Source organism: Indicator indicator, chromosome 13 (assembly GCF_027791375.1).
Source record: "Indicator indicator isolate 239-I01 chromosome 13, UM_Iind_1.1, whole genome shotgun sequence".
Taxonomy (NCBI): Eukaryota; Metazoa; Chordata; class Aves; order Piciformes; family Indicatoridae; genus Indicator; species Indicator indicator.
Window position 1 is genome coordinate 17,382,939 of NC_072022.1, and position 26,689 is coordinate 17,409,627.

The window sequence follows — 26,689 nt, forward strand, 5'->3', positions numbered from 1 at the left end:
ATGATCCTGTGTTTATAGAATCATAGCACAAGCAGAAGCTCCTGCATGTCTTTATGGCTCAAAGCCTTGCAGGTGTCCATCAGGGGATCTGCCAAGGAGAGCCTTATGTCCCACTGTGTGTGCTGGGAAAGCCTTTGTGAGCTGCTGAACCTGAAGTTGTTGGGCTGATGAAGGCAATGCTCCTCAACGTTTGTAGGTGTGGTAACATTTTGGTGATGTCATGCTTTGTACCAGGCTAGTGGCTTGTTTGGGGAGCTGTCACTGTGGCCATCCTTCCTGCTAAATAGATCACTTATTCTTGCCTTCAGAATCTCATTCAGCCAATATCAGTCTTGCCTCTCCCATCCCTCACTCCCTCCTTGGTGGCACCAGAGCAGGTGAGCATCTGTGGAAGGAAGAAGCAGCAATAATCCTATCTGATGCTGCATCCACACCACTCACTGGAAGATGTTACCAAAACCAATGCCAAACTTTTGAACCTGTGAGGGCCACCAGGTTTCTGCACTACATACACCCTTTCTTGTTACCCTGGGATGAGGCTCATGTCCTAAGTCTGCAAAGTCAGTAGGAACCAAGTATTCTTGCTGCTTGAGAAAAGCCAAGCCCCACAGTATTTGTTGGTTTAGTGCAATTTGGAGTGTAGCTCCTTATCTTGAGGTTTTGGACTTCTCCTCCCCAGCACACGTGAGGTTTTCTTCTTAATCAGTCCCAGAGACAGGAATCAGATACAAGTTTCCCTTGTCTCCTATGTCAAATGGGAGATCAAGAGCACATGTGAAGCTAGACTTACCTTCCATGACTGCTCTTAGTTCCTTAGGTTGTGGTGAGGCCACTGTTGCCCTCTTCATGCAAGTAACTACTGACAGGACAAGAGGAAGCAGACTCAAGCTGCACCAGGGGAGGTTTAGGTTGGATATTAGGAAAAATTTCTTTCCTGCAAGAGTGGTCAGGCATCACGACAGGCTGCCCAGAGAGGTGGTGAGGTCACCATCCCTGCCAGGGTTCAAAAAACAACTAGATGTGGCACTCTGGGACATGGTCTAGTGGCCATGGAAGTGTTGGGTAGAAGGTTGGATTTGATGTTCTTATAGGTCTTTTCCAACCTTAATGATTCTATGATTTTATCTCCCATTGTAGTCTGGAACTGCCATAGCACAAAAAAAGCATTTCTGAGGTGCTTCTTCTTCACCTCCACCCAGATGTAGGCAGCTTACCACAAGATGCAGAGCACAGATCCCTCAATGTTCATTTGTGCTCTTTCCTCTCCTCCACAGAGTCTCCTCTGTGGAATCCTCTGATGAAGTCCCTGGACTGGGAACCTGGCTCTCAGACTTGCTCTATAATGAAGCCCTTCCAGGACTTGATAGAAGTGGGGCAACCCAGCAACCCATGCTGAACCTCAACCCCAACCCATGCTGAACTCCAGAGAGGTATTGGCAGCAGCTTTTGGATCAGAGCAGGCATGACTCCAGTGAGATTTGTTGGCTTCACGTTTTGTTGTGCTTTTATTCTTTAAAGGAACACACTGAAGAGATTTCATCCATCAGGTGAGAGGATTTGACAAGATCTGGCCTAATAAGTTCATTTTTCTTTAAATCTGCTAATGGTCTGCAGCACTGTTGAAACATGTCCTGGGCTGCAGAGCTGCAGGCAGCTGGCCTGAGGGCATGCCCATGATCTGAGCAGTTAAAAACTGATTCAGCTCCTCCTTGTGGAGGAGACATAAACAGACGGGAGCACAGATTGCATCAGGTTGGAAGAGACCTTCAAAGATCATCTTGGCCATCCCCCCTGCAGTCAGCAGGGACATCTCCAACTAGATGAAGCTGCCCAGGGCTACGTCGAGTCTGAGCTTGAATGTCTCCAGGGACAAAACTTCAACCACACCCCTGGGCAACCTGTTCATTATTTCAGTATCCTCGCTGTGAAGAATTTCCTCCTAATGTTCAGCCTAAACCTACCCTGCTTCAGTTTCAAACCATTGCCCCTCATCCTATCACCACAAACCCTTCTAAACAGCCTCTCCTCAGCCTTCCTGTAGGTCTCCTTCAGGTATTGAAACGCTGCTCTAAGGTCTCCCTGGAGTCTTCTCTTCTCTAGGCTGAACAGCCCCAATTCTTTCAGCCTGTCTTCATAGAAAAGGATCTTTGTGGCCCTTGCCTGGACCCTCTGCAGCAGGTCCATGTCTTTCTTGTGCTGGGGGTCTCACAGTTGAGCACAGTACTTCAGGTGAGGTCTCAACAGAGCAGAGTGGCAGAATCACCTCTTTTGATCTGCTGGCCAAGGTGATCATAATTCTAAGCTTGGAGCATTGCATGATATTAAGGGGTAGAACAAGAGGAAATGTTGCACCAGGGGAGGTTTAAGTTGGATATTAGGAAAAAGGTATTTCTTGCAAGAGTGGTCAGGCACTGGAACAGGCTGCCCAGGGAGGTTGCTGGAGTCACTGTCCCTGGAGGTGGTCAAGAAACATGTGGACATGGCACTTTGGGACGTGGCTTAATGGGTGTGGTGGTGTTGGGTCATTTGTTGGAATCAGTCTTAAAGCTCTTTTCCAACCAAAACAATTTGATGATTCTGTAATTCCACGAAAAGTAGTGTGGGACAAGCGACAGAGGTGTTGGAAGGGAGCTGAGAAGTGGAGCTGTGTGGGCACCACTCAGATCTCACAGCAGCCCCAGAGCTGTCAGATTGACATCGCCACCAAGAATGGTATCACTTGGACTTTCTTAGTGCAAAAATCAGGAGGCAGTTACCAGAGCAGAGCCTTGGCTATGGCTGGAGCAGAGCGAGCCAGACACAGCCTTTGAGAGCTGGGTGGCTCCAGCTGGGCCCCGGCGCGCTGCGCTGTGGCCGAGGCAAGGGCAGAGGAGCTGCCCTGCATTCCGGCTGCACTGCTGGTTGTGACAGAGCTGTCAGCCAGGAATGGGATATTTTTAGCCTGGTTTCTAAAGGAAATAAAGCTCCAGCATCCATGTTCCATCTGTCAGCTCCCCTGCCACTTTGAACATTGGCTGCTTTAAAGATCTTTCTCTTTTCCTGGGGAGATACAGCTCCAAACCAACAAATGCCTGCACACCTCAGGGAAACAGCAGCCTGGGTAGAGACAGAAAGCACGTCCCTTGCCTTCCAATACCTGAAGGGATCCTGCAGGAAGGCTGGAGAGGGACTTTGATAAGGGTGTCTAGAGATAGGACAAGGGGGAATGGTTTGAAGCTGACGGAGAGTAGGTTTAGACTGGAACTTAGGAAGAACTTTCTTCAGTATGAGGGTGGTAGGACTCTGGTACAGGTTGCCCAGAGAGGTTGTGGATGCCTTCTCCCTGGGGGTGTTCAGGGCTAGGTCGGATGGGGCCTTGAGCAGCTGATTCTGATTGAGAAGCATCCCTGTTGCTCATGGCAGGGAGGTTGGAGTAGAAGATCTCTGAGGTCCCTTCCAACCTAATCCATTCTACAATTCTATAATCCCTTCCAGTGCCATGGAGATGCTGCCACTTGACTGCCCACCACTGCTACTCTCAAATACCCCACACACTGAAGAAGACCAATGCTCTCCTGAGGTGTATTAAGAAGAGCATGACCAGCACATTGAGGAAGGTTCTCCTCCCCTTCTACTATGCCCTGGTGAGGCTGCATCTAGGGGATTGTGTCCAGCTGTGGGTTCCCCAGTTCAAGAGGAAGAGGGAACTACTGGAGAGTGTCCAACAGAGGCTATGAAGATGTCAAGGGGACTGGAGTATCTCTGTGAGGAGGAAAGGCTGAAAGACAGATACAGAGGGGATTTTTTCAGTGCTGATCAACAGCTAAAATCTGGAGGTCAGGAGGATGAGGCTGGGCTCTTAAGTCCTTCCACTTAATAAACAACTTTTTGAGGTTATTGTTGTATTTTTTTTAATTAAGTTGTGTCTCTGGAAGAATGGAAACAGCAAAATTCCCTTCAGAATACTTCCTGTAGGACATCTAAGAGCTGCACAAGTCCGGGAACGAGCTCTGACTCCTGGGCTGATCTTACAGCTAGAGGAATGCAGTCACACTTTTATGGGCATGTGGTTGTTTTCGTTTTATTGTTTGGTATTTATCTTTTATGTTTTGTTTAGTTTTTTACTGGGATTTGGCTCAGGCTTTCGGAGGCAACCACAGCTGCTTAGACCTTAGGCAAAAACAATCGCAGAATTTCGGAGATTCTCAACTTTTCTCACAGTTTCCCACAGCTGATTAGTGGGATTATCTTGTGCTTCTCTCCTGCTCACTCCTCTCAGACAGCCTCTGAGGGCTTTGGCAGCTGGGTGACTTCCCAGGGCATTCACATGTTGCTCCTGGCCCTAGTCCCACTGGTGGCGGCTGGTCCATGCTGGCAGCTCTCATCTCTGCTGACTGTCCCTGTTACTTATGCAACAGCAGCTCAGGGTGACACTGCACGGCCAGTCTTGGGGCACTGCAGACACCACTTTGCTTCAGATGATCACAGAATCATGAAGGTTGGAAAAGACCTTAAAGATCACCAAGCCCAATTGTAACACAGCTACCATGACCACTAAACTATATCCTGAAGCACCACATCTACAGCTTCTTGGATGCCTGCAGGGATGGTGATGTCACCACCTTCCTGGGCAGCCTGTTCCAATTCCTGGCCACTCTTGCAGGAAAAAAACTTTTCCTAATATCCATGTGGGTGTCTGAAGAAATATCTGGCAAAGAAGGGGTGGCAGAACCAGCCTGATAAGATCAGCAGCTCCTTGAGGCTCAAATCTCTGCTAACTTTGAACTGGGGGTCCTAAATTCCCTTTGCATCACCCAGGTTAAAAAATGTTCAAACCTGCTCAGGGCCAAAGACAAAAAAAAAAAAAGTTATGTCTTTGAACTGTTGGGGTTTGGTTCTTTGGATTAATGAAACTCTGCTGGGTGTATCTTGTTGATGAACAAAACTGCTGGGGAGAAGGTTTCTCTAGGGTTGCACTGTTGGGTGGGGGCACAGCTGAAGGGCACATGCATATGGCTGTGCTGGCTGAGCAGCAGCAGAGATAAGTAGGAAGAAAACCAGAGAGAGGCATTATCAATCATATCATGGAATCATAGAATGGCTGGAGTTGGAAGGGACCTTAGAGGTCATCTAGTTCCAACCCCTCTGCCATGGGCAGGGACACCTCCCACTAGACCAGGTTGCTCAAGGCCTCATCCAACCTGGTCTTAAACACCTCCAGGGAGGAGGTGCCAACCACTTCTCTGGGCAACCCATTCCAGTGCCTCATCACCCTCATAGTAAAGAAATTCTTCTTAATGTCTAGTCTAAAGCAGACATGAGTCTGTTGTACCTGCTTTGCTCTCCAGAGCAGTGGCTGGGAAAGTGGGGTGGCTGCCATCTGAGGGGCACAAGCCCCAGATTTAATGGAGGGTTTGAATTTGCACAGATAGTGTCAAGGTGGCAACACACTCCATGGCTTCACCTGTGTTAATGAAGGCCCATAGACATTTGAATCTGCAGAAGTGGCATCCTGAGCCTGGAAAGGCAGCCCAAGCTCTTCTTCCTTCTGGTGCATGTTTGGCTTTGCTGGTTTGTTTTGTTTCCCAAGAGCAGTGATGGTGCCTCCTTTCTTTAATAGGTTTGTTTGCAATGTTTCATAGGGGAAGCATCAGCAGGGAGCCAGAGCTCATAATCACAAATGGAGCCTCTTGCTGTGGGTGAGTCTGCTCAGCATCACTGCTGCGTTAGCACCACATCTTGCTCCTCCTGCTGCTGCCCCATACCCCTCAGCCCTCTGCATGCCCACACAGCCTCACTGCTCTGGCACAGGCTGGCACCACAGCCCCCAGCTACCAGCATTGTGCACAGCACTTCCCTGCAGCCATGAAAACCAGTCACAGCTGGGAGAGACTGGGGAAAAGTCTGCAAGCTCCTTCTCTTTTCTAACTGACCTCGAGACATGCTGTCCAGTTTTTCACTCCTTCAGAGCCTGAGGACATCACTGTCCTAGGAGAGGTTGCTGCAGTAAATTGGAGGCACTTTGCTGAATCTTTTAAATGAAAGAGGAATTCAGTTTCATTTTTAATATAACCCTCAACCCCATCTTGAAGGGAAGGTCAGTGTTGCCTCCAGCCTGGCTGGTGCCTCCATGCTGAATCACTCTGATCCCAAAAGTAAATAAAGCTCTTTGAGAAAGGGGAAATGTTTTCTCAGCTGCTCTTCTTCCCCTCAAAGGAGGGGCTGATTGAAATTTTTATGTCTGCAGACATAAATACATGCAGTCAACAAATGCTTCTTGCTAAGAAGCTATCTTCACAAGACAACTGAGCTTTGGAAAGTACATTGTGAATCCCTGAGATGTTCCTGAAGTGCTTTGCATTTTATGGACTTCTAAATGGGCTGATGTAAATCACTGCAGATTAATCTTAGCATCTTGTCATTTCTGGCTCCTGGTGTCCCCAAGACTTCTTTTCCTGCTCAGCCCTGGTGCCCTGGACAGCAAACAGCCCAGAAATATAAACAGCCCTTTGGCATGAGCAATGATCTGAAGGGCCAAAAACCTGAGGTGGGTGCCAAGTTGCCTTCTCACCACTGCAGCTGCTTGGGGAGTTGCTGCCCTTACCCATCCCTTGGATGGTTGGGTGATCCTCCTCCAGCTCCAGTTCTGAAACTAGAGCTGAAGCCTAAAACCAACAGGGCAACCTATCTACCAGCTCTGCTGGCAGGCTAAGGGCAGACTCACAGCCTGTGCTACACTGAGGTCTGAACTCAAGAGCTCCAGCCCAGCTCTCCTCTTCTCTGGCAAGTTAGAAACTAGGCATGAGCATCCACTCACACATATCCAACATTTCCCAAGCCAAGAGGGCAGGTTCATGCCACCCTGGGTCCTTGTGTGGGCACACACACATTTGCAACCTGACTCTGTGGGGGCAATGCTGTCTCTGGAGCCCTGCATGACCTCAGGCTCAAGTGAGCTCTTGCCAGAGGCTCTTACCACAATGCCTGACCCCAGCACAGTTTGGATGCCTGCAGAAAGTCTGACTGGTTTTGAAGGCTGCCTTGAAAAACATCACCCACTACAGAGCATCTCCCTAAGACAGAATCACAGAATGCCAGGCTGGAAGACCTTCCACCAGCCTTGAGCCAGAGTGCCTTTGGAGGCCAGGCTGTCCCATCCAGTTTGGATACTGGCCCACCATCTGCTGCAGCAATATTACCATGGCCATTACCTGTCCTTACATGGGTGGCACAGCACCAAATGTAGCTGCTCCATGGCAGCTCATTGCAACAGAATTCATGTGCTTACCACAGAGACATCCCACTCAGCTTCCCCACTCCATCCATCCTCACCTCTGCAGAAGACCTCAAGGCTGTAAATGAGACATCAGATTAACAGAGGAATTTCTGCTAACCCTTTTTAAAAATTAAACTGCTTAAATTTAGGGACAATTGCTCTGCAGTTCTTCCAGTCTGCTCGTTGATGTACTGCAGAGCCCAGGAAGGGTGTCTCATAATTTAGATTTAGCAAGTTACAGACTCCAGGAAGGTTTCTTACTTGTGACAGTGTACAGCCTTGGCTCGGTTTGTGAACCCACTGCTCTCCCTCAGAGACAAAATGTTATACTGAATGTGTTAAGTATTTTTAGTACTGTTCTTCTCCAGTTAAGCCATAAAATCCAAGGGCAGAGAAACTCATAGAATCATGCAATGGTTTGGGTTGGAAGGGATCACCTCAAAGATCACCTAGTTCCAACCCTGCTGCTATGGGCAGGGACGCCTGCCACTAGACCAGGTTGCTCAAGGCTTCATCCAACCTGGCCTTGAACACCTTCAGGGAGGAGGCAACCACAGCCTTCCTGGGCAACCTATTCCAGTGTCTCCCCACCCCCACTGGAAAGAATTTCTTCCTAATCTCCAATCCAAATCTCTCCTCTTCCAGTTCAAAGCCATTGCCCCTCATCCTGTCACTACAAGCCCTCACAGAAAACAAAAATTCAAAGCATCTTTACTCAGCTTCAAGTAATCTCCCATTAGCCACAAATTCCAGGCTCACAGCATGCATCAGCCCAGTGAGTACCAACATCATGCACCCAAACCATGGTGGTAGATTTTCAGCTGGCAGGAGAGGCTCTGAATGTGACACAACCCTTTGGGGATTATTTGCTCCACTTCAAGTGCCAGTTAAGCTTTGTCCTTTGCCAGGCTGTATAAACGAGCCACTCACTACAAGAAGGACATTGGGGTGCTGGAGTGTGTCCAGGGACAGGCAGTGAAGCTGGTGAAGGATCTGGAAAACAGGTCTGGTGACAAGTGGAAGGAACTAGGTTTGTTTAATCTGGAGAGGTATTTTTCAAGCAAACCAATTGTCCAGTTCTGTGATTCTAAATGCATGTTGTCAGCCCTCATAAAAAGGAAAACAAGCCAGGCAATGGGGTCATCAGTGCAGGCATGGTGCTGTTCAGGAGAGCACCCAACTCTGTCCTAGCACCAGGTGTTTTGGAAAGGGTTCCCTTTTCAGGGAGGGAAAACAACCTGTAGGGCTGAATGGCCATAAGGGTCAGACACCTTTTCCCAAGAGCTCTGGCAGCAGACCTGAACTTCAGACATTAAGAGGGAAAGCCTGACAACACAGGCAGTGGGTTTGCCAGCAGAAGCTTGCCAGGCTTAGAAAGGGCAGGCTGGGCATCTCTTGGCTGAGGAACTGAGAACAGAATTATGTTCTAGGAGCTTACTGGGGATTTAAGTGTTTCTTTTGAGGTGCCAAGGAGATCAAAATAAAAGGCTAATCCGGAGGGGGTTTTAATACCCTTTTTTAGATTATCAGAAAATCCAGGCTCAGTTCTGGTGGGAAATGAACTAACTGTCCCTCTGGCAGCCACTGCACAGCCCCTGCCTCCTGCCTCCTGGTTAGAAGGAAAAAATGTGACATCGTGATGCTGAGAGAACTTCAACTTCTGTATGGCTTTATGTTACCTGGACAGTGTCCCAGACCAGGATCTGAACTGCAGGGACCAGCTCTGGGAACTTCAGCTCCTGCCTAATGAAAGTCAGGCAAGGTATTTAGAATCATAGAGTTGTTTTGGTTGGAAAAGACCTCTAAGATCATCGAGTCCAACGGTCAACCCCACACCACCATGGCCATTAAACCATGCCCCAAAGTGTCATTTTTTGGTGACTGCACCACCTCCCTGGGCAGCCTGTTCCAATGCCTGACAACTCTTGCAGCAAAGAGATTTTTTCATAATATCCAACCTAAACTTCCCCCGGCACAATTCCAGTCCATTTCCTCTCATCCTATCACCTGATGCTAGGAAGGAAAGACCTCTGTGCTGCAGGACATTGCAGTACTGCACCCCTGATCCTGCCAAGTGGCCAGTCCTCTCAGCTCCCATCAGATTAGTGATGATGAAAGTTGTTGGTACTGACCATAGCTCTCCAAAGTCCAAACTAGTTGCCATTCAGTTGTTGGAAACAAGATTAAGCCCAGTGAGGGTCACGTTCCAGCAGGGGGTGTTCTGCAGGTAGAACCTCCAGAAGAGATCTTGCTTAAACATGGAGCGTAACAAAATCATGAGTGAAGGTCATGAGATAGGGCCAGAAGTGGGAATGTTAACCAATAGGGAAGTGATCTCTTCAGTGCTTTTTTTCTAAGCTTTGCTTCACAATTCAGTGTTTGACATAAGCAAGGGGCTGGAGCCCCTCTGCCACAAGGATAGGCTGAGGAAGAAGGGGTTGTTCAGCCTGGAGAAGAGAAGGCTCTGAGGAGACCTTAGAGCAGCCTTCCAGTACCTGAAGAGGACTACAAGAAAGCTGCAGAGGGACTGTTTCCAAAGGCCTGGAGTGACAGGACAAGGGACAATGGTTTGAAATTAGAGGAGATTTAGACCAGGTGTTAGGAACAAGTTCTTTACCATGAGGGTGGTGGAACACTGCAATAGGTTGCCCAGGGAGGTAGTTGAGGTCCCATCCCTGGAGATATTCAAGATCAGGCTCCACAAGGCTCTGAACAACTTGATCTAGTGGAGGATGTCCCTGCTCACTGCAGGGGGATTGGCCTAGATGACCTTTGGTCCCTTCCTACCCAAATCATTCTCTGATTCCTTGATTCCATGTCAAGTCTTCCTGCAGTGACGGAGAAGGCAAACTTCAGTGCTGTCTTCTGGCCTATGGGCAGAGAAAAGAGACAAAGTTTCCTCTGAGCCAAAGCTTGGAAATATGCCTGTAAGTAAAGTGGAAATGCCCTTCTCAACACTTTTTTGGTTTGTTTTTCTGTGAGAGTGGAAGTTGTTGGGTTTTTTTTCAGCTGACCTTGCCTGGAATGGGCTGCATGTCATGTGAGTGACCCAGGAGCACTCTATTTCCCACACACTCTGCTTGAACATGCAATGCACTTCCAGGTCCTGGATGATGGTGTAAAGTTCAGCTGAGGCTCCCCCTGTTTAGCTGTGCTAGGGGGCTCATAATCCCAGTGGGTCCAAATGTTTAGAGCTAAAGTGGTTACAGGCTTTTCTGAGGGAGTATTTAAGCTCCATCTGTCAAACCACTTGCTTAGATGAAATTTATAGACTCTGCCAGCAGCACATTAAATTACTGTTTTCTTGTCTTTAATTTAGTTGCAGGCATTGTTTTCATGTTGCCCTAAGAGAATAATTAATCTGTGGCAAATTTGTGCCTGTAAAATTTTAAATACTTGCCTTAAAAAAAAAAAAAAAAAAAAAAAAAAAAAAAAAAAAAACCACCACCAAAAACCACAGTATAAAAAAATGCAAGGAAATGTTGATGAGAGCCATGTCCAGAAGACTCTTGGCAAAGCTGTTGGAATGCCTTGGGGTCCTGATCTTTTCAGCAAGGCATCTAAGGGACTTGAAACTTGCTTCAGGTTCACTTTAACTGTGCATAGCCCCACCACCACACACACACACTTGCACATTAAAAAGATAATAAATAATAATAAAAAATAGTCAGAGTTCTTTCTCAGCATCTAAACAACAACTCTGAGGAATGTTTGGTATTGCAATTTCTCAGGAAGCCTCAATGTCACTCCCTGACACTCTTGTTCCATACTTCAGTGCATAATACAGATGCAAGTCTGATTAATTAAGGGCTTCATAGATTGTTTTTTTTCCATTTACAGGAGAAAAAGCAGTGCAGAAACAAAGTGACATCTGCTGCAGGACAAAGAGCACTCCAGTTTCTCTAGTTGCTTTGAAGAAGTTGAGCCTACTGGCTGTGTTTCACCAGGCAGAGGTATGAGTAAGGTCTGTGGCTGAAGCAATGTCATGTCTAGGACAAGATAAGCACTGCTCAAATGCCTGTCACTGAAATCCCCAAGCTGATTTGACCTTTCTGCTCCCTGCATTTCTGGCAAAACAAACATTTCTGTTGACTGAATATAGATCTAGTACAAAGCAATGGAGAATGAAGCTGAACATGAGCCAGCAGTGGGCATTTGCAGCCCAGAAGAGGCCAGTTGCATCCTGGGCTGCATCAAAAGAATTGTGCCCAGTAGGAAGAGAGAGGTGATTCTGTCTACTCTGCTCTGGTGAGACCTCATCTGAAGTACTGTGGAATCCTCAGCACAAGGAGATGGACTTGATGGAATGGGTCTAGAGGAGGCCACAAAAATGACCAGAGGGCTGGAGCATCTTTCCTATGTGCTCAGGCTGTGAGATTTGGGGTTGTCCAGCCTGCAGAAGAAAAGGCTCCAGGGAGATCTTTGAACAGCTTTCCAGTACCTGAAGGGGCCTACAGGAGAGCTGGGGAGGGACTGTTTAGAAAGACTTGTGGTGATGGGATGAGGGGCAATGGTTTGAAACGGGAGCAGGGTAGATTTAGGTTGGACATTAGGAGGAAGTTCTTCACAGTGAGGGTGGTGAAATACTGGAACAGGTTGCCCAGAGGTGTAGTGGAGGCCCCTTCCCTAGTGATATTCAAGGTCAAACTTGATGGGGCCCTGAGCAACCTGATCTTGTTGGAGGTGTCCCTGCTGACTGCAGGGGGGAATTGGACAAGATGATCTTCGAGGGTCCCTTCCAACCCAATGCATTCTATGGTGCCAGAGGTTTGTGTGTGGGATAATCCTTACTGGAGCAAGAGGCCTGAAATTGTGCCAGGGGATGGTTAGGTTGGAGAGTAGGAAAAATTTCTTGGCTGCAAGAGTGCTCAGGTGCTGGAACAGGTGTCTGCAGGACAGGAGGGTGTTTCACACAGTGCTTGGGCAGAGAAGAGGCTCCACAGCCTTCCCCTGATGACTTCAGTGAGGCCCCAGTTCTGCTGGTAGAAACAGCAAGCTTCTGACACCAGGGGTTGAATTCCCAGCATGAAATGGAGGAGCTGTAGTTTGAACAGGTTAATGTGTTATACCAGGGGAAAAGCTGGAAGTATTTTTAGCATGGCCTGAGTGTTTGTCTTCCCCCTGCTCTGACCCTTTTTTGGAGCTTGTAACTCTGGAAACAAATACAATAACCCTTTGCAATGGTGCTACACCACCTATTCTTTTATTGTTTGCCATAAAGAAGACTGAGTTGTACTTCCAAAGACATTAAAGGAGAAACATAAATCAGCTACTTTTGACACAGCTTTCCCCCTCCACATCACCAGACAGCTCACTTACTGTTTCCCTAACTCCTGCCCAAGCCCCCCAGCCTTTCCCAACTACCTGCTTAGCCCTGAAGACATCTCAGTGGAGAAAACGTTTCTGTTCCTTCTGAAATTCAATCCCAAACTGCTGCCTGAAGGCATTGCCCCCTGCTCTCCTGTCTGAAACTGCCTCTGTGTGCAGCATGAGGGATCAACAAACACAGCTGAAAACTGTATCCCATGCAATTTCCCTCTGATCCTGCCCCTCAGAGGGATTCCCACATATGTGAGGGACAAACACCTGAGGACAGTAGGCTTGTTTTTATCAGCCCCCAGGTGTGTTGTTATCCCCTCCACCGAGCTGTGCTGGGAGCAGATTCCAGTGGTCAGTTAGGTATAAAGGAGGAGATGGAGCACAAGCACAAATGTAGCAACCAGAACCAACACAAGGCAAGTCTGAGGACTCAGAGACAAATCACAGAGAGTGCAGGAGGGACTCTTCCCCTTCTCTTATTTTCTATCCCATTTCTACCCACCTCCTCTTCCCCTCTGCCTGGCACTAGCATAAGCATGCAAGGCAGCTGTGATAAATGGATATCAGATCATCCATGCTGCACACAGCTGCAGTCAGCCTGCCCAGGGACTGGCAGTGTCCAGGCCACACATACAAGTCACCCAGGGAAACAAGACTCTGGAAAGGATTAATGGTGAGAGAGGCTCCTGTGGCTGCAAAAAGTTTGATCACTGCTCCCAGCTAAAGGGAGAGGAGATCAAGTATTTTGTTTGTCCTGGTTCTTCTCTTCCTCCTCTTCAGAGGTTGCCATTACCACTGCTTCTGGAGCCGGGAGGAGCCGGGGTAGGGGAGGCTGCACTTGGCGACTCAGCTTCATCTCTCGGGCAACAGGACGAAGAAAATGGCCTTGAGGAAGTGCCCAAAGCTGCAGACAGCAGCCACAAGCCAGTGGGAGCGAAGGCCAGGGTCAGTATTCACCACACATTTTGTGATGTCTGCCTAAAGAGGAGGGAACAGACATCATCAGAGAGAGACAGCCAGAACCATTTCGACCACTGCAGACCCTCCCAGTCCCACAGTGCGTGCCAGCCACCACTGCTGCCACACCATCAACAATCACAAGAGCTTGCTGTGACACCTCACACGCTGCAAGGTAATAAATCAGGCTCAAGAACTCTGTGAAAGAGATTCATTTGGGTTGGGCAGGGAGACCTCCCACTAGATGAGGTTGCTCAAGGCCCTGTCCTACCTGGCCTTGAACACCTCCATGGGCCATACCCACCACACCATACACACGGTCTCAGAGCAGGCCAGGGACAGAGCCACAAACCTTCCCATTCTTGTTAGGTCTTAGGAGTGTCCTTCAAAGCATCAGTGCACTAAATTTTGAGCTGCAGCAGAAATTATTCAAGGAGCATCATCAGAGTCAGGTCAGGGAATGACACAAACTACCAGCTTTTAATGCCCTTTTAAAAATCCTTATGGCAGCAAGTCATGTTAATATGCTAAGCTGTGACCTGGGGAAGTGGGGGACAGATGAAAGGGGAATTCAGTTAGCAGGCTTGATGGTTTTCAGTGCTTAGAAAACAGCTGCCCAAGAGAATGACTCCTATTTACAGCGTCCTGCTGTGACTGGCTGGCAGCTCCAGAGATGTTCAGGTCTGGAACAGAAAAGGCCTTGGCAGGTCAGGATGGAATTAGTCTGGCACAGATATACAGGAAGATGAAGACCAGAATAGCTGATCACAGAATCACAGAATGCCAGGCTGGATGGGACCCCAAGGATCACCTGGTCCAACTTTTCTAGGTGATACCCTAGCTGAAATGAGCTGTCCCAATGTCTGACTGTTCTCACGGGGAAATATTTTCTGCTGGACTCCAATGGGAATCCCCCCAGCAGTAGCTTGTCCCCATCACCCCTTGTCATTTCCATGGGACTCCTTGGAAAAAGGGAGTCTCCATCCTACTGGTAGCCACCCTTTATGCACTGGTCTGTGGCAATAAGGTCTCCCCTGAGCCTTCTTTTCTCAAGGCTGCACAAACCCAGCTCTCTCTCAGCCTTTCCTCATGTTGTTGAGGATGGGACCACAAGGCAGTCATGGAGACACATGGAGCCTAGCACAGGTCTGAATAGGACAGAGGTGGCCACAGTGCTGTGGGAGAGAGTAAAGCTGCAGTGGGGGCACTCTCACTTTTGTTAACCAGGATGTTTTCTGGACTGCATGTGTGGAAGTCATACTTGATCTCTTACCCAGCCTCCTCTCCTTTTCAGCCACGTCACCAGGGTCTTGTGGACAAACTCTCCCAGGCAGTCTACGATGGTGTGAACCATGGCTGGCTGGGCATGCCGCACGCAGTCTACTGCCAGGCCAGCTGCCACCGCGTAGAGAGACACCACCTTGCCCCACGTGATGCCTGTGAAAAGAGGAAAGGTCCTTCAGATCTACACACACACAGAGCACTCTTCACTGCTCCCAGGAAATGGCTGCCCTTGGTTGCACGTGCTCACGCTGCACATGCCCGGCTGCATTCGGGTGCAGCCACAGTGCTGCATGGCTTCACCTTGGTGGAAAAGAGATCCTAAAGAACCAGGACTGCAGAAAACTCTCCAGAGAATCCCAGCATGGTGGGGGTTGTCACTAGCACAGCTCTCAAACACCCTTAAGACAAAGCATTCTTTTATTCTAGTCCTGGTGGACAACAGGATGACCATGAGCCAGCAATGTGCCCCTGTGGCCAAGAAGGCCAATGGTATCCTGAGGGGTATTAGAAGGGTGTGGTTAGTAGGTCCAGAGAGGTTCTCCTCCCACTCTACTCTGCCCTCGGGAGGCTGCATCTGGAATACTGTGTCCAGTTCTGGGCCCCTCAGTTCAAGAAGTACCTCAGGGAACTGCTTGAAAGGGTCCAGCACAGAGCCACAAAGATGCTGAAGGGAATGGAACATCTCCCTTCTGAGGAAAGGCTGAGGGAGCTGGACTGGATCTTTCAAGGTCTCTTCCGACCCCTAATGTCTGCGGTTCAGTGAGTCTGTGATTCCAGTGTGACACCAAACACAACACACATCCTCAGTCAGTTCTGCCATGACACAAGGGCAAAAAAGGCAAGCAAAGCCCTAGGGCCAAGAGAGTTGGTTGGTATCCTCCTTGATGTAAGGAGAATGGTTCAGTTTCCACATGAGAACTAGGTAGCTTTGAGAGTTTTGCCACTCTGCCTTCACTACTTAATTTGCATAACGTATCCCCCTGAAGGCAGTGCAGGAAGTGTCACTTGAGTTATCTAATCTCCCAGCAAACAGCCTTCCTGCTGGGCTGACCTGCCCAGAGCAAGTGCTCCAAGGAAGTTGTCCCAGCAGCAGTCATCTTCCTGCCAGTGTGGTAAGTGGAGCTCAGTTCTGGGTCCCTGAGCTTCCCCCACACTTTGCCAACACTGGGGTGTAATTGCACCATGCTTAAACGTTGCAGCCAGTGGTCCCTCATCAGGCTTTTATCAGGACATCCAGGCCAGGGTCAAGGTGACACTAGCTTGATGTATCCCTCAGCATAAACTGGATTTGCTCATGAGCAGAGAAGACACACTGTCTTGCACCAGATTCCTCCAAAGTCCTGGCTGCCATCCATGCTGGGCAAGGCAGGCACTCACTGCCAAAGAAGACAATCGATTCACAGCTTCCCACTGTGCAGACTAGTGTGCACAGGAGCTAACAACAAGAACAAATGGAAAACTGGTCCAGAAAGGAGTGGTCAAAACAGAGAAAGCTCTGGAACTTCTGTTTCACAGAGATGGAACACAGGGAAACAGGAAAAAAAACTGCTTGGAAAGCATTTTATAAAAATAAGAAATACAAGTTGCAGACTCAAGGCCAGACATGGAGCTGAAGGTATGTAAACACTGGTGAGCCCAAGGGAAAATGAATTAGCAGGAGAGGACCATTCTTGAAAGTGTTCCTGCTGCAGATCAACTTGCCTGCCCCAAGGGAGAGCTCAAGAAGCCACGAGACACAACTGTGCACTCTCCAAGCACCACACTATCCAAAGTTACTCAAATAAACTTCCTTCTGCTCCACTTAGCATCAAAGCCCAACTTGCAAACCAGACCTCGGAGAAACATGATCAAATGCTGCTTTTCAACAGCTGGAAAAATACAGCCACAACAATATAGTTTCCTCTGGTAGAGAGAAAGAAGCCAAAATGGACGTGCACAAGGCAGGAAGCTCAACTCATGCGTTTCTAACAGCATTTGCTCCTGCAGAGGGAAGTATTTTCCCCAGAGAAACCATTAACCATGCATCCCTGTTGGACAGGGTTCACTTTTGATTAAAAGCCCTAGCACTTTGGATTAAAAACTGATGAGCACCCAAACCAACACACCAACAAACCCAGGATGAAAACTTTTAGAGAGCCCTCACACCTAGCAGCTTTTACCAACTGGAAGAAACTGCTTCCTTTAGAAAAGGAAAATACCTCTCCCTTTTCTACTTCTGTTTTTCCAGCAAGTGTCCCCTTCCTTCTGGTATTTATTGAAACAGCTAATGTACATCCCAGCTCACCCAGACCCAATCCAAAGCCTGTTTAAAGTCAGTGGGAAGTCTCCTTCTGCCTGCAGAACAGCTTTGGACCACACATCAGAACCAGTGGTATTGTCACAGGGGTGATGCTGCTAGACATCCTTCAACAGCCAAAGCAGGTCAGGGCTCTGCAGTGCCAGTCTCCACACAGATGGGCTCTCCTCACTCCAAATAACCAACAAGTTGTATGGGAACAGGGAAGGAAAAGACAGCTTGAGGATTATCATGCTTGTGACCTGCTCACTTCCTGTCTACGTTCTCAGCTGCTGATCTTGCTCTAATTGGATTCAAGCTGTCCTTGCCACACCAGAGTAAGGCTAAAGTTGGGGTAGCTGGAATAAACAATGCTCTACAGTTGCATATGGCACAATATACCCATGCTGTGGGACCAGATATCCTCAGTCTTGCCTTCTTCACAGGTCCATCTAGGACTTGTGTTTAGGCAGGACCTGTACACAGCACAGATGGGAAGTGAGCACAACCAGCGCTACAGTATGAAGACTCAAAACCACACCAGATGTGGAAGAAGGCCATGTAAAAGATTAAGGAAGAAACCTCTTCAGCAAGATAAGGTCAAAATCCCCCAATCTGTTGTTGGAAAGGCTTTGTGAGTGACTAATGCAGCTCCCAGTCTGTCTAGGCACTGCAGTGGCAGACTGTAGCTGTTTTCTTAATAAATTGGACAGTGAAAAACAGGCTGAGATGCTTTAGCTGTTGGTAATTGGCATGAAAACTCAGACTGCACTTGAATCTCTGGTTTCCTTTGCTCAGTAAGGGCCTCTTTCCTCTGAATTATGAGAAAAACTAGGAATGAATGTTTGGCTCCTACAGCCACCTCTGATTTGCTGGATTTAGTGTTAAATGCTGAGTCTTGAGACTGCAGTTGGGGTCCAAGAATGTTTAAAAAAAAAAAAAAAATCAATAAATCACCAAACTTCTCCCTGTCTGCCACTCAGCAGCCTTATGGCAAAGGAAATTACAGTAATGGCTTGATAAAAGCAACTGAATATACAACCCCAGCTTCACACCCACAGGTTGCCCTGTTAGTCACTCTGAGGCAGAGGTGAGCAAGAATTAAAACTGGAGCAGACAGAGCCCCAGGAAGGTTTGGATCTACTCCCTGTGCAGCCAGCCAACTGCCACTCATTTATGCAGCACAGTGTCCCCAGATGAGGGCAGCACAAGCAATAGAGCTTGAGCCTGGGCTTCTACCAAGTTTCCAAAGTCTCTAGCATTGCCAGCCTCAGACAGCTGAGTCCAGATCCACATTCTTACTACCTTGAAAACCTCGAGTTTAGGACAAAGTTACATTTTCTAGCTTTACTTTCAACGAAACCATTTTAACCACCTTTGTTCACTTACCTCCTGAGCTGAGAGGTTAAAGAACAGCAAAGAAACACATCTCTCAATGAATCTGTCAATATACATTGGTGAGAACAGGACTCCCAGAAGCCAGCAAGGCTTTCTCTCCAGCATCAGCTGGTGCTGCTCAGCCTGGAGAAGGCTTCAGACAGACATTGCAGTACCTGAAGAGGGCTGCAGGAGAGCTGGTGAGCAACTGTTTCCAAGGACAAGGGGCAGTGGCTTGAAACTAGAGAAGAGGAGATTTAGATTGGCCATTAGGAAGGAGTTCTTTACTATGAGGGTGGTGGAACACTGGAACAGGTTGCCTAGAGGGGTGGTGGAGGCCCCATCCCAGGAGACATTCAAGGTCAAGCTTGCTAGGGCTCTGAGCAACCTGATCAAATTGGGGATATTCCTGCTCACTGCATGGGTGGTAGGACTAGATGACCTCTAGAAGTTCCTTCCAGCCCAAGCCATGAGTCTATGTTCGTGTTTATGCAGCACAGCAGCATGCACAATCTGTTCCACCTGCAGCCAGGCTTAATCCTCCATGCCACTTCAACTTTGGAGGTGGGCCAGTTCTGATGTAGTCAGCTGTAGTTGCCTAAGAAGATAACCTACTTACCTGCAATGCAAACACCTGGGCCTGCAAACCTGACCTTCATTTTTCTGTAAGCCTTGACGCAAGTAAAGCTCAGCACTAAGGGACCAGGCAGGGCATCTGCACTTTGAACAGGTTCAGACATTCCTGCAATACTTGCCCAGCTCTTGCTTTCTGAGCCCATATGGCCTCCCAAACCAGCCCAGGGTAAAGGCAATCTGCATTCCAGATACACTCTGAAAGGATGCCAAGGACTGCAGTGCTAGATACAGAATCCAATTCCATCCATTTCCCTGATCTGGGAAGTAAATCTGCTCAACTTGCCAGGAGGCTTTCTTGAGCAGTCCCTGAGAGATCTGTTTTGTCCTCTGCTGTGATTTTGGAGAGGATCTCTGATTTCCACCATAATACACTTCAGATCAGAAGCATGGGATGTCAGCAGAGCTCTTCTCCAGGGTGCAGTAGTTCCTGAGGTGCTCACACACACAAAAAACATAGCTGATGGTAAAGATAGACATGTTCTGAGTGAAGAAGCCTACCTGAAAGTACAGCAGAAACCTGGATTCCTATCCTATAGCAATTAGTCCCAAAGCAGCAAGGATCACTGCCTCCTGTGCCACTTCCCGTGTCAATGGCACTGGATCCAGTGCTTTCACACTTCTGTGTACTGCTAGCAAGTAGCTTTGGGTTTTTCTTGTTGTTGGATTTTTGGTTGGTTGGGGCATTTTGTTGGTTTATTTTGTTTCCAGTCTCAAACATCTACTCTCCCTTCCATGGACAACACAACAAGGCACTGCAGGAATCCTGTAACTGTGTCAGGGCTTGCCTGACATAAATCTCTCTGTAAAAGGTTTCTCTTCCCTTAGTTCCCCAGACTGCATTCCCAAGAAGAGACTCTTTCCAGGGACAGCTGAGGTTCCCTAACAGGAATACAGCACAGGGTGTGTCTATTTTTTTTTTTTTTGACAGTCATCTGTGGGACCAGAGAAACAGAAACAGAACAACATTGACATCTAAGCATCTTCTGAGAAAGCTCAAAGCAGTGCTCACCCAGAACACCTTAGCCTTGAGGGCTGAGACTTTCCTGAGCATGTGAAAGTAGAAGCAGCAGCTGGAAGCAGCAGGCTCCATTGCACTTCTGGCTGTCACTGTAGGAAATGAAGCCAGGAAGAGAACTCCCTTGTGATGAGTTGGTTCTGGCTCTTAGCATCAACAGCGTGAGCTGGAGCAAGGGAGACTCCCATGTAATGAACCTTCTCCAGCTGCCAGTGGTGAGCAAAAGGGCTTGAAATGCGTGACTTCCCTGTGCAACGAGGTGGGTAACACCAGCTCCTAACAAGCAGATGCCTTCTAGAATGAGCAATACCTTGCCAGGAGGATATAATAAACCAGGGCATTTCCCTGCCAGAAGAAGAGAGCAGAGAGGAGCTCTCAGGCTACCATTCAAGCGCAGCACACTGCCAAACCGCCCAGGGCCTTTCAGAAACCAGGCCCCACCTTGAGGCCACCTCAGAAACCAGCACACACGCCTTGTCCGAGAGAAGTGGCTCCGTCCCGGCCGCCTCTGCCCAGCCCTGCCTGCGGGTCTGGGGGGAGGCGGTACCTGCGGTGAAAATCTGTGCGGCCACGGCCAGGAAGGCGTCGGTCACCACCGTCTCCGAGTGCAGAGAGATGTTCAGCTGCCGAGCCACGTTCCGGTACACGTTGGGGCGAATGTATTCCAGCTCGTCCCCTGGAGACAGACAGGCAGGAGTCAGCACGCAGCACACCAGCTCCTGCTCTCACCACCTAGGAATTAGAGCTGGAGCTACCCCACGGATCCCTTCAGTGAAGGGACTTGATCCCAGCTCCACCTTGTTTTAAAAATGCGCAGCAGAAGGCTGAGGGTGAGTTAGACGCAACCCCCCTGGCACCTGCATCCTGCTTTACTGACACCCCCCTGAGCCTGGGGCTTCTAAAGGGAGTGGGGACAGGCACACTGCATGGCCTTGCACCAGTGGTGTGGCTGCAGTCATCCCTGATGTGAGCGATTCACAGATTGCATCGGGCTGGAAGGGGACCTCACAGGTCATCTTGTCCAACCCTCCTGCAGTCAGCAGGACATCTCCAGCTAGATCAGGCTGCCCAGGGCCACATCAAGTCTGATCCTCAGTGTCTCCAGGGACATCCCTCAACCACATCCCTGGGCAACCTGTTCCAGTATTTCACCACCCTCATTGTGAAGAGCTTCCTCCTAATGTCCAACATAAGTTTACCCTGCTCTAGTTTCAAACCATTGCTCCTCATCCTACCACCACAAGCCCTTCTAAACAGTCCCTCCTCAGCTTTCCTGCAGGTCCCCTTCAGATATTGAAATCTAGCTCTAAGGTCTCCCCAGGACTTCTCTTCTCCAGGCTGAACAGCCTCTACTCTCAGCCTGTCCCCACAGGGGAGGTGCTCCAGCTCTCTAGTCATTTTTGTGGCCTCCTCTGGACCTGCTTCAGCATGTCTAAGTGCCTCTTGTGTTGAGGGCTCTAGAATGGGACACAGTGTACTCCAGGTGAGATCTCATCAAAGCAGAGCAGAGTGGCAGAATCACCTCTCTTGACCTGCTGGCCACCTTTCTTTCAATAGAGCCCAGGATGTTCCCACACTGGATGCCTGCCTTCTGACAAGCCTCAGAGAAGTAAAGCCATCTCATTTTTCTTCAGTGAGAAGGAGGGCTGTACTTCTACACCAGCTTTGGAGAGATACACCCTTTTTCAACACCCCATCAGACTTGTAAAAAACCCTCAAGATGAAAGTGACTGAAGAATGCTGGAGGCTGATGAAAGTCAAGGATCCACCCAGAGCTGCACAACATCAACTGAGCAAAGAGACTATCAGCTCAGCTACTTTACACTCACAGAGACACTGAGCTCTGGAGTTCCTTCTCTCCTCCAAATGGTTAAAGAGATGTTCATTTGCCTGCCTGACTTCTCAGCAACAAGGTTCCCAACACACACAGAGACCTGTGCTTGAACCTCCAGGTTCTGTTCCCCCAGCTGGGAAATGGTTGAAGGTGTTAGGCTAGCTTAAAGACCAAGATGGAAATACCAAGGACAAGCAGAGAATCTGCTCCCACAGGTTTGTGTCATGGAGCTTGGGCAGGGATAGAAGGGATTTCCCTCTGTAGGAAAACAAACCATTTTTGAGCTGCAGAACTAATAAAGCCCAATTTCCAATGGATTTCTCTCTATATAGGGATCCACAGATACTTAACGAGGATTGCACAGCTGCAAAAGGAGCATTACCCAATGCAAACATTGCATGGGATCAGGGTCCTCTGTGCATGGAGAATCCTATTTGGTTTAGGGTTAGAAGGACACCCTGTGTCCTCCTCCTACACAAGAGTGCTCTGGAGCACCCAGGGGACAAGAAGAGCTGTCACCACAGCTTTGCATTCCACTGCAAGACCCAGATGACTTGCTCTAGGCAGAAAGCAACTGATCCTCCCCAAAATTTCATTTAGATGGGGGCTGACAAGGAAGGAGCTAGGAGCTTGTGATAAAGTCATTGGCTATTTGACTGGAATTCACAGAATGGTAGGGGTTGGAAGGGATCTCTGAAGGTCATCTAGTCTAACATCCCAGCTAGAGCAGGCTCACCCAGTCAATCACAGAGGAACACATCCAGGCAGGTTTGGAATGCCTCTGGAGAAGGAGACTCCACAACCTCTATGGGCAGCCTAGTCCAGTGCTCTGCCACCCTCAAAGGGAAAAAGGCTTTCCTTATGTTTATGTGGAACCTCTTGTGTTCCAGTTTGTGTCCATTGCCCCTTGTCCTGTCACTGGACTCCACTGAGAAGAGTCTGGCCCCATCCTCCTGGCACTGACCCTTTAGATATTGATCAGCATGAAGGAGATCCCCCTTGAGTCTCCTCTTCTCCAGGCCAAACAGACCCCAGTTCATCAAATTGGTCACTGGCACTCAGCACGGCATGGGCAAAGCCCAGCTCTGCAGAATTCCACAGATCTCCCCAGGCCCTTTGCGTGTGTAGGACTGCACCACACAGTCTCATGGCCAGGAGGAAACTCTGCTAACACATGGTCAGCCCTGATAAGAGGAAGCATTACTTGCACTACTCAACAGCTGGTTTCTTCTCAGAGGGAGCACACAGGCTTCCTTGTAAATGCAAGGAAATGGGGATAGCCCTGCCCGTGGTTAGCAGAAAGGGAAGCATGGGATGCTAAGATCAGAACTTGGTAGAGGGCCAACATTACAGCTTTTAATAAGGAGCCTGAAGGCCCCAGATGAGATCAGGTTTTGGTTGGAGGCACACATGCTGCTGAAGCAGGCCCTGCCCTGCAGCAATGCACAGGGCAGACAGAAGCAGGCATGGTAAGAAAAGCACTGGAAAGCAGTTCCAGGATCAGGGAGGCTCTGCCTTGGCAGCCCCAGGACCAGCTCCAGCAGCATGTTATATTGGTGGCAGGTTTTGGTGCCCATGTGCATATTCCCAGCTGGGCACTTTGCAACACTTGGAGCAATTTCTGTGCCTCTTCTTCCTCAGTGATTGTGAGGTAGCAGTGCAGGGCAGCAGTGACAGCTCCCACATGCAGAAGCTCCCTGCAGAGGTGAAAGGGCACCTGCCTGGGTCTTGGCCACAGGAAAGACAAGCTCAGATAAAGCAGACCTCTGGCACATCTGGCAGGTTGTTTTGGGGGGTGGGGGGTGTCTCATTTGGTGGTATCATTAGTTTTTGTCATCTCTGACTTGTTCGTTGCACTAATTAGCTGTTAAGCCTCGCTGGCCTCACGGGCTCTTGGTCCCCAAGACTTCAACTGCATCACCCGTGCCCAGCAGGTCTGCAGGCCCACCAGCCAACTCTCTATGTGCCTGAGGGCCAGTTCCACATCTCCACAGGCTTCTCAGCACTATCACAGAGTCAAAACTGCTCTGGCTTGTTGCACTGCTAAGCAAGCAGCTAAGGACTACCATTCCTGGCAGGTGGCTGGACACCACTCAGCCTTGTATTGGTTACAGCAGCAAAGGGGGGAAAAAAGGGGGCAGGCCACATGGCAGGTGGTATTTCTGAACACACAGGACAGAAGCAATTCTTCATCCTACTAAGGAGGACTGCTCACCCTTCTTGTTGCGTGGGTACCACATGGTGCTCTCTGAACATTGGCTCAGAGAAGGCAGCACATTCCTGGGACTATCAGCCAAATCTTTCCATCTGGACACAAAAAAGTGACAGGAGAATCATCCAAGAGAAGCCTTCAGATCCAGTCTGCCACCTGCTTGCCCTTTTGTGTTCTCCTACCACCTACAGAATATCTGGTAGAAAGCAAATGAATCTCAACCCCCAGCCTGGGCAGAGAAGAAATAGAGGACAAAGAGGCAGCAAAACTGCCAGAAGAACAAAAAAACCCCAAACCCAAAGACCAAAAAACTATTGGAAACAAAAACAGAGGTCAGCATAGGAAAGAAAAAAAGTGAAAAAGAATGAATGAAAATGCCAACCATGCCTTAAAAAGAAATTTGTGATATGTTGGGTGATAGGTTGGACTTGATGATCTCGAAGGTCTTTTCCAACCTGGTTAATTCTGTGATATCAATCAAATAGAAGAAGACATAAAGAGGAGAGAGAGGGGAGACCAGACTGGTGCTAAGTAGCAGCCTCAAATCATTCTCCCTGCAGCCTCAGCAGCCATGAGGGGGGCTAGCTAGTTTGGGCACTGAATGGCAGTGTATGGCAGATGACATCAGCCAACCCCTGCATGCTCCCACAAAAAGCAAGAAAACTCATGGCTTGGTGAATGATTAAGGCAGACAAAGGAAAATATGTGTCAGAATCCTGTCACTGAAAAGCAGCTTTTATAAAATCTCCAACACATATAGATTCATGGAATGGGTTAGGTTGGAAGAGACCTTGAGCACCTCGACGATCATCTAGTTCCAACCTCCCTGACATAGGCAGGGACACCTTCCACTAGACCAGCTTGCTCAAGGCCTTGTCCCACCTGGCCTTGAACACCTCCAGGGAAGGGGCATCCACAACCATGCTGGGCAACCTCTTCCAGTGCCTCACCACCTTCACTGGTAAAGAATTTCTTCCTAATCTCCAGCCTAAATCTCCCCTTTTCCAGCTCAAAGGCACTGCCCCTCATCCTTCCCTTGTAAAAAGCACCTCTCCCACTCCCCTGTAGCCTCCTTCAGGTACTGGAAGGCTGCTCTAAGGTCTCCCTGGAGCCTTCTCTTCTCCAGGCTGAACAGCCCCAACTCTCCCAGCCTGTCCCCATAGGGGAGGTTCTGCAGCCCTCTGATCATCTTTGTGGCCTCCTCTAGACCCTCTCCAGCAGTTCCATGCTCTTCTTGTGCTGTGAGCACCAGAATTGGCCACAGTGCTCCAGGTGGTGCCTCATCAGAGCAGAGAGGCAGAATTCTCTCCCTGTGCTGCTGATCTTTGATTGCAGCCCAGCACACAGCTGCCTTCTGGGCTGCCAGCACCCATTGCTGGTTCATGTTGAGTTTTTCATCAACTGACACCTCCAAGTCCTTCTCCTTGGAGCAGCACTCCAAGGCACTGAGGAAATGCAAGCACAGGAGCTAAAGAACCCAAAATCTAAATGGCCAAAGACGAGAAGCCTCTGTATCATCACTTGAAAAGCATCTTGGCACTCATCAGTACCAGAAACCTTTGGCTGGTCTGAAGTGCTCCATGTAGTTTCAGCTCCCACCCTTCTCTGCAGGGACTTACCTAGTCGCAGCAGGATGGTGGACACCTCAGCCAGCTTACCACCAGGCACTGGTGCACTGTGCTCAGGTTTGCTCCAGCTGACACCTGCTCGAATGAGCCTGGAGTTTATGTAGTCTCTGCAGAGAGCCTTGGCTTGGGACACAAGCTCCTTGTCAGTGGGAGACCTGTCAAAAACCTCCATCACCTCTGCAGCAAAGACTGAGGAGCGGCGTAGCACTTCCATCCTTGGCTGGTGAAGCTACCCCTCAGCATGCAGCTGCTGGATGTGTTAGAAGAGATGTGTTAGAGGAGAACCTGCAGGAGCTGCTTAGTTATCCTCTGCTCCCTTAGGTAGTCACAGCTCCCAGCAGCTAGTCTCAAAAGGCCAGTTTTTCATTTTACCTGCTGAATAAAAGTGCCTGTAAGTCCTCTAGCACTGCAAAAATAGACTTCAGAAGCCCAAGCCCTTACACCTCCACTAAAGTCAGTAGTGTCCTATTTGCAGAACGTCTGCCTCAGTGCATCTTACAGTCAAGGGGGAAAGTCTTCTGCCTTTCACTGGTAATATGTGCTGAAGGGCTGCAGTTTTGAACTACAAGGTGTTCCCCCTTTTCCAGTTCAGATTTGGCAGTCCTAGCATTATCCTTCAGAGAGCCTAGCTGGTCAGAACACGAAAACAATTCACAGAATGTGTAGACAATCTCGGCCTGTTTCAATTAAGCTGGGAAAAAAACCTTGAATCTCACATCCCAGCTACAGTAACCTCAACCAGGGGATCTTTCTAAATAAATGGCATCATTGCAAGAGCAAAGGTATGGGAGAATTGGAAATGTCTCGATGGAGACAGTTTACCATGTTCTCAGCTCAGGTTTTGGTTCTGTCACTCTTTTCTTTCCATCTCACCCGCCCCACCAAAGCAGCACACAT

General features: G+C 48.9%; 1 protein-coding gene across 1 annotated transcript; it reads right to left on the bottom strand.

Moving 5' to 3' along the window:
* Positions 1 to 13,375: 13,375 nt before the first annotated feature.
* BOK (BCL2 family apoptosis regulator BOK) lies at positions 13,376 to 26,006 on the bottom strand. The gene is made up of 4 exons (XM_054386215.1): positions 25,784 to 26,006; positions 20,666 to 20,794; positions 14,805 to 14,968; positions 13,376 to 13,552 (listed from the first exon to the last, which is right to left on the bottom strand). Exons 1-4 carry the CDS (start codon positions 26,004 to 26,006, stop codon positions 13,427 to 13,429), a joined length of 642 nt encoding a protein of 213 aa, XP_054242190.1. The 3' UTR covers positions 13,376 to 13,426.
* Positions 26,007 to 26,689: the final 683 nt, after the last annotated feature.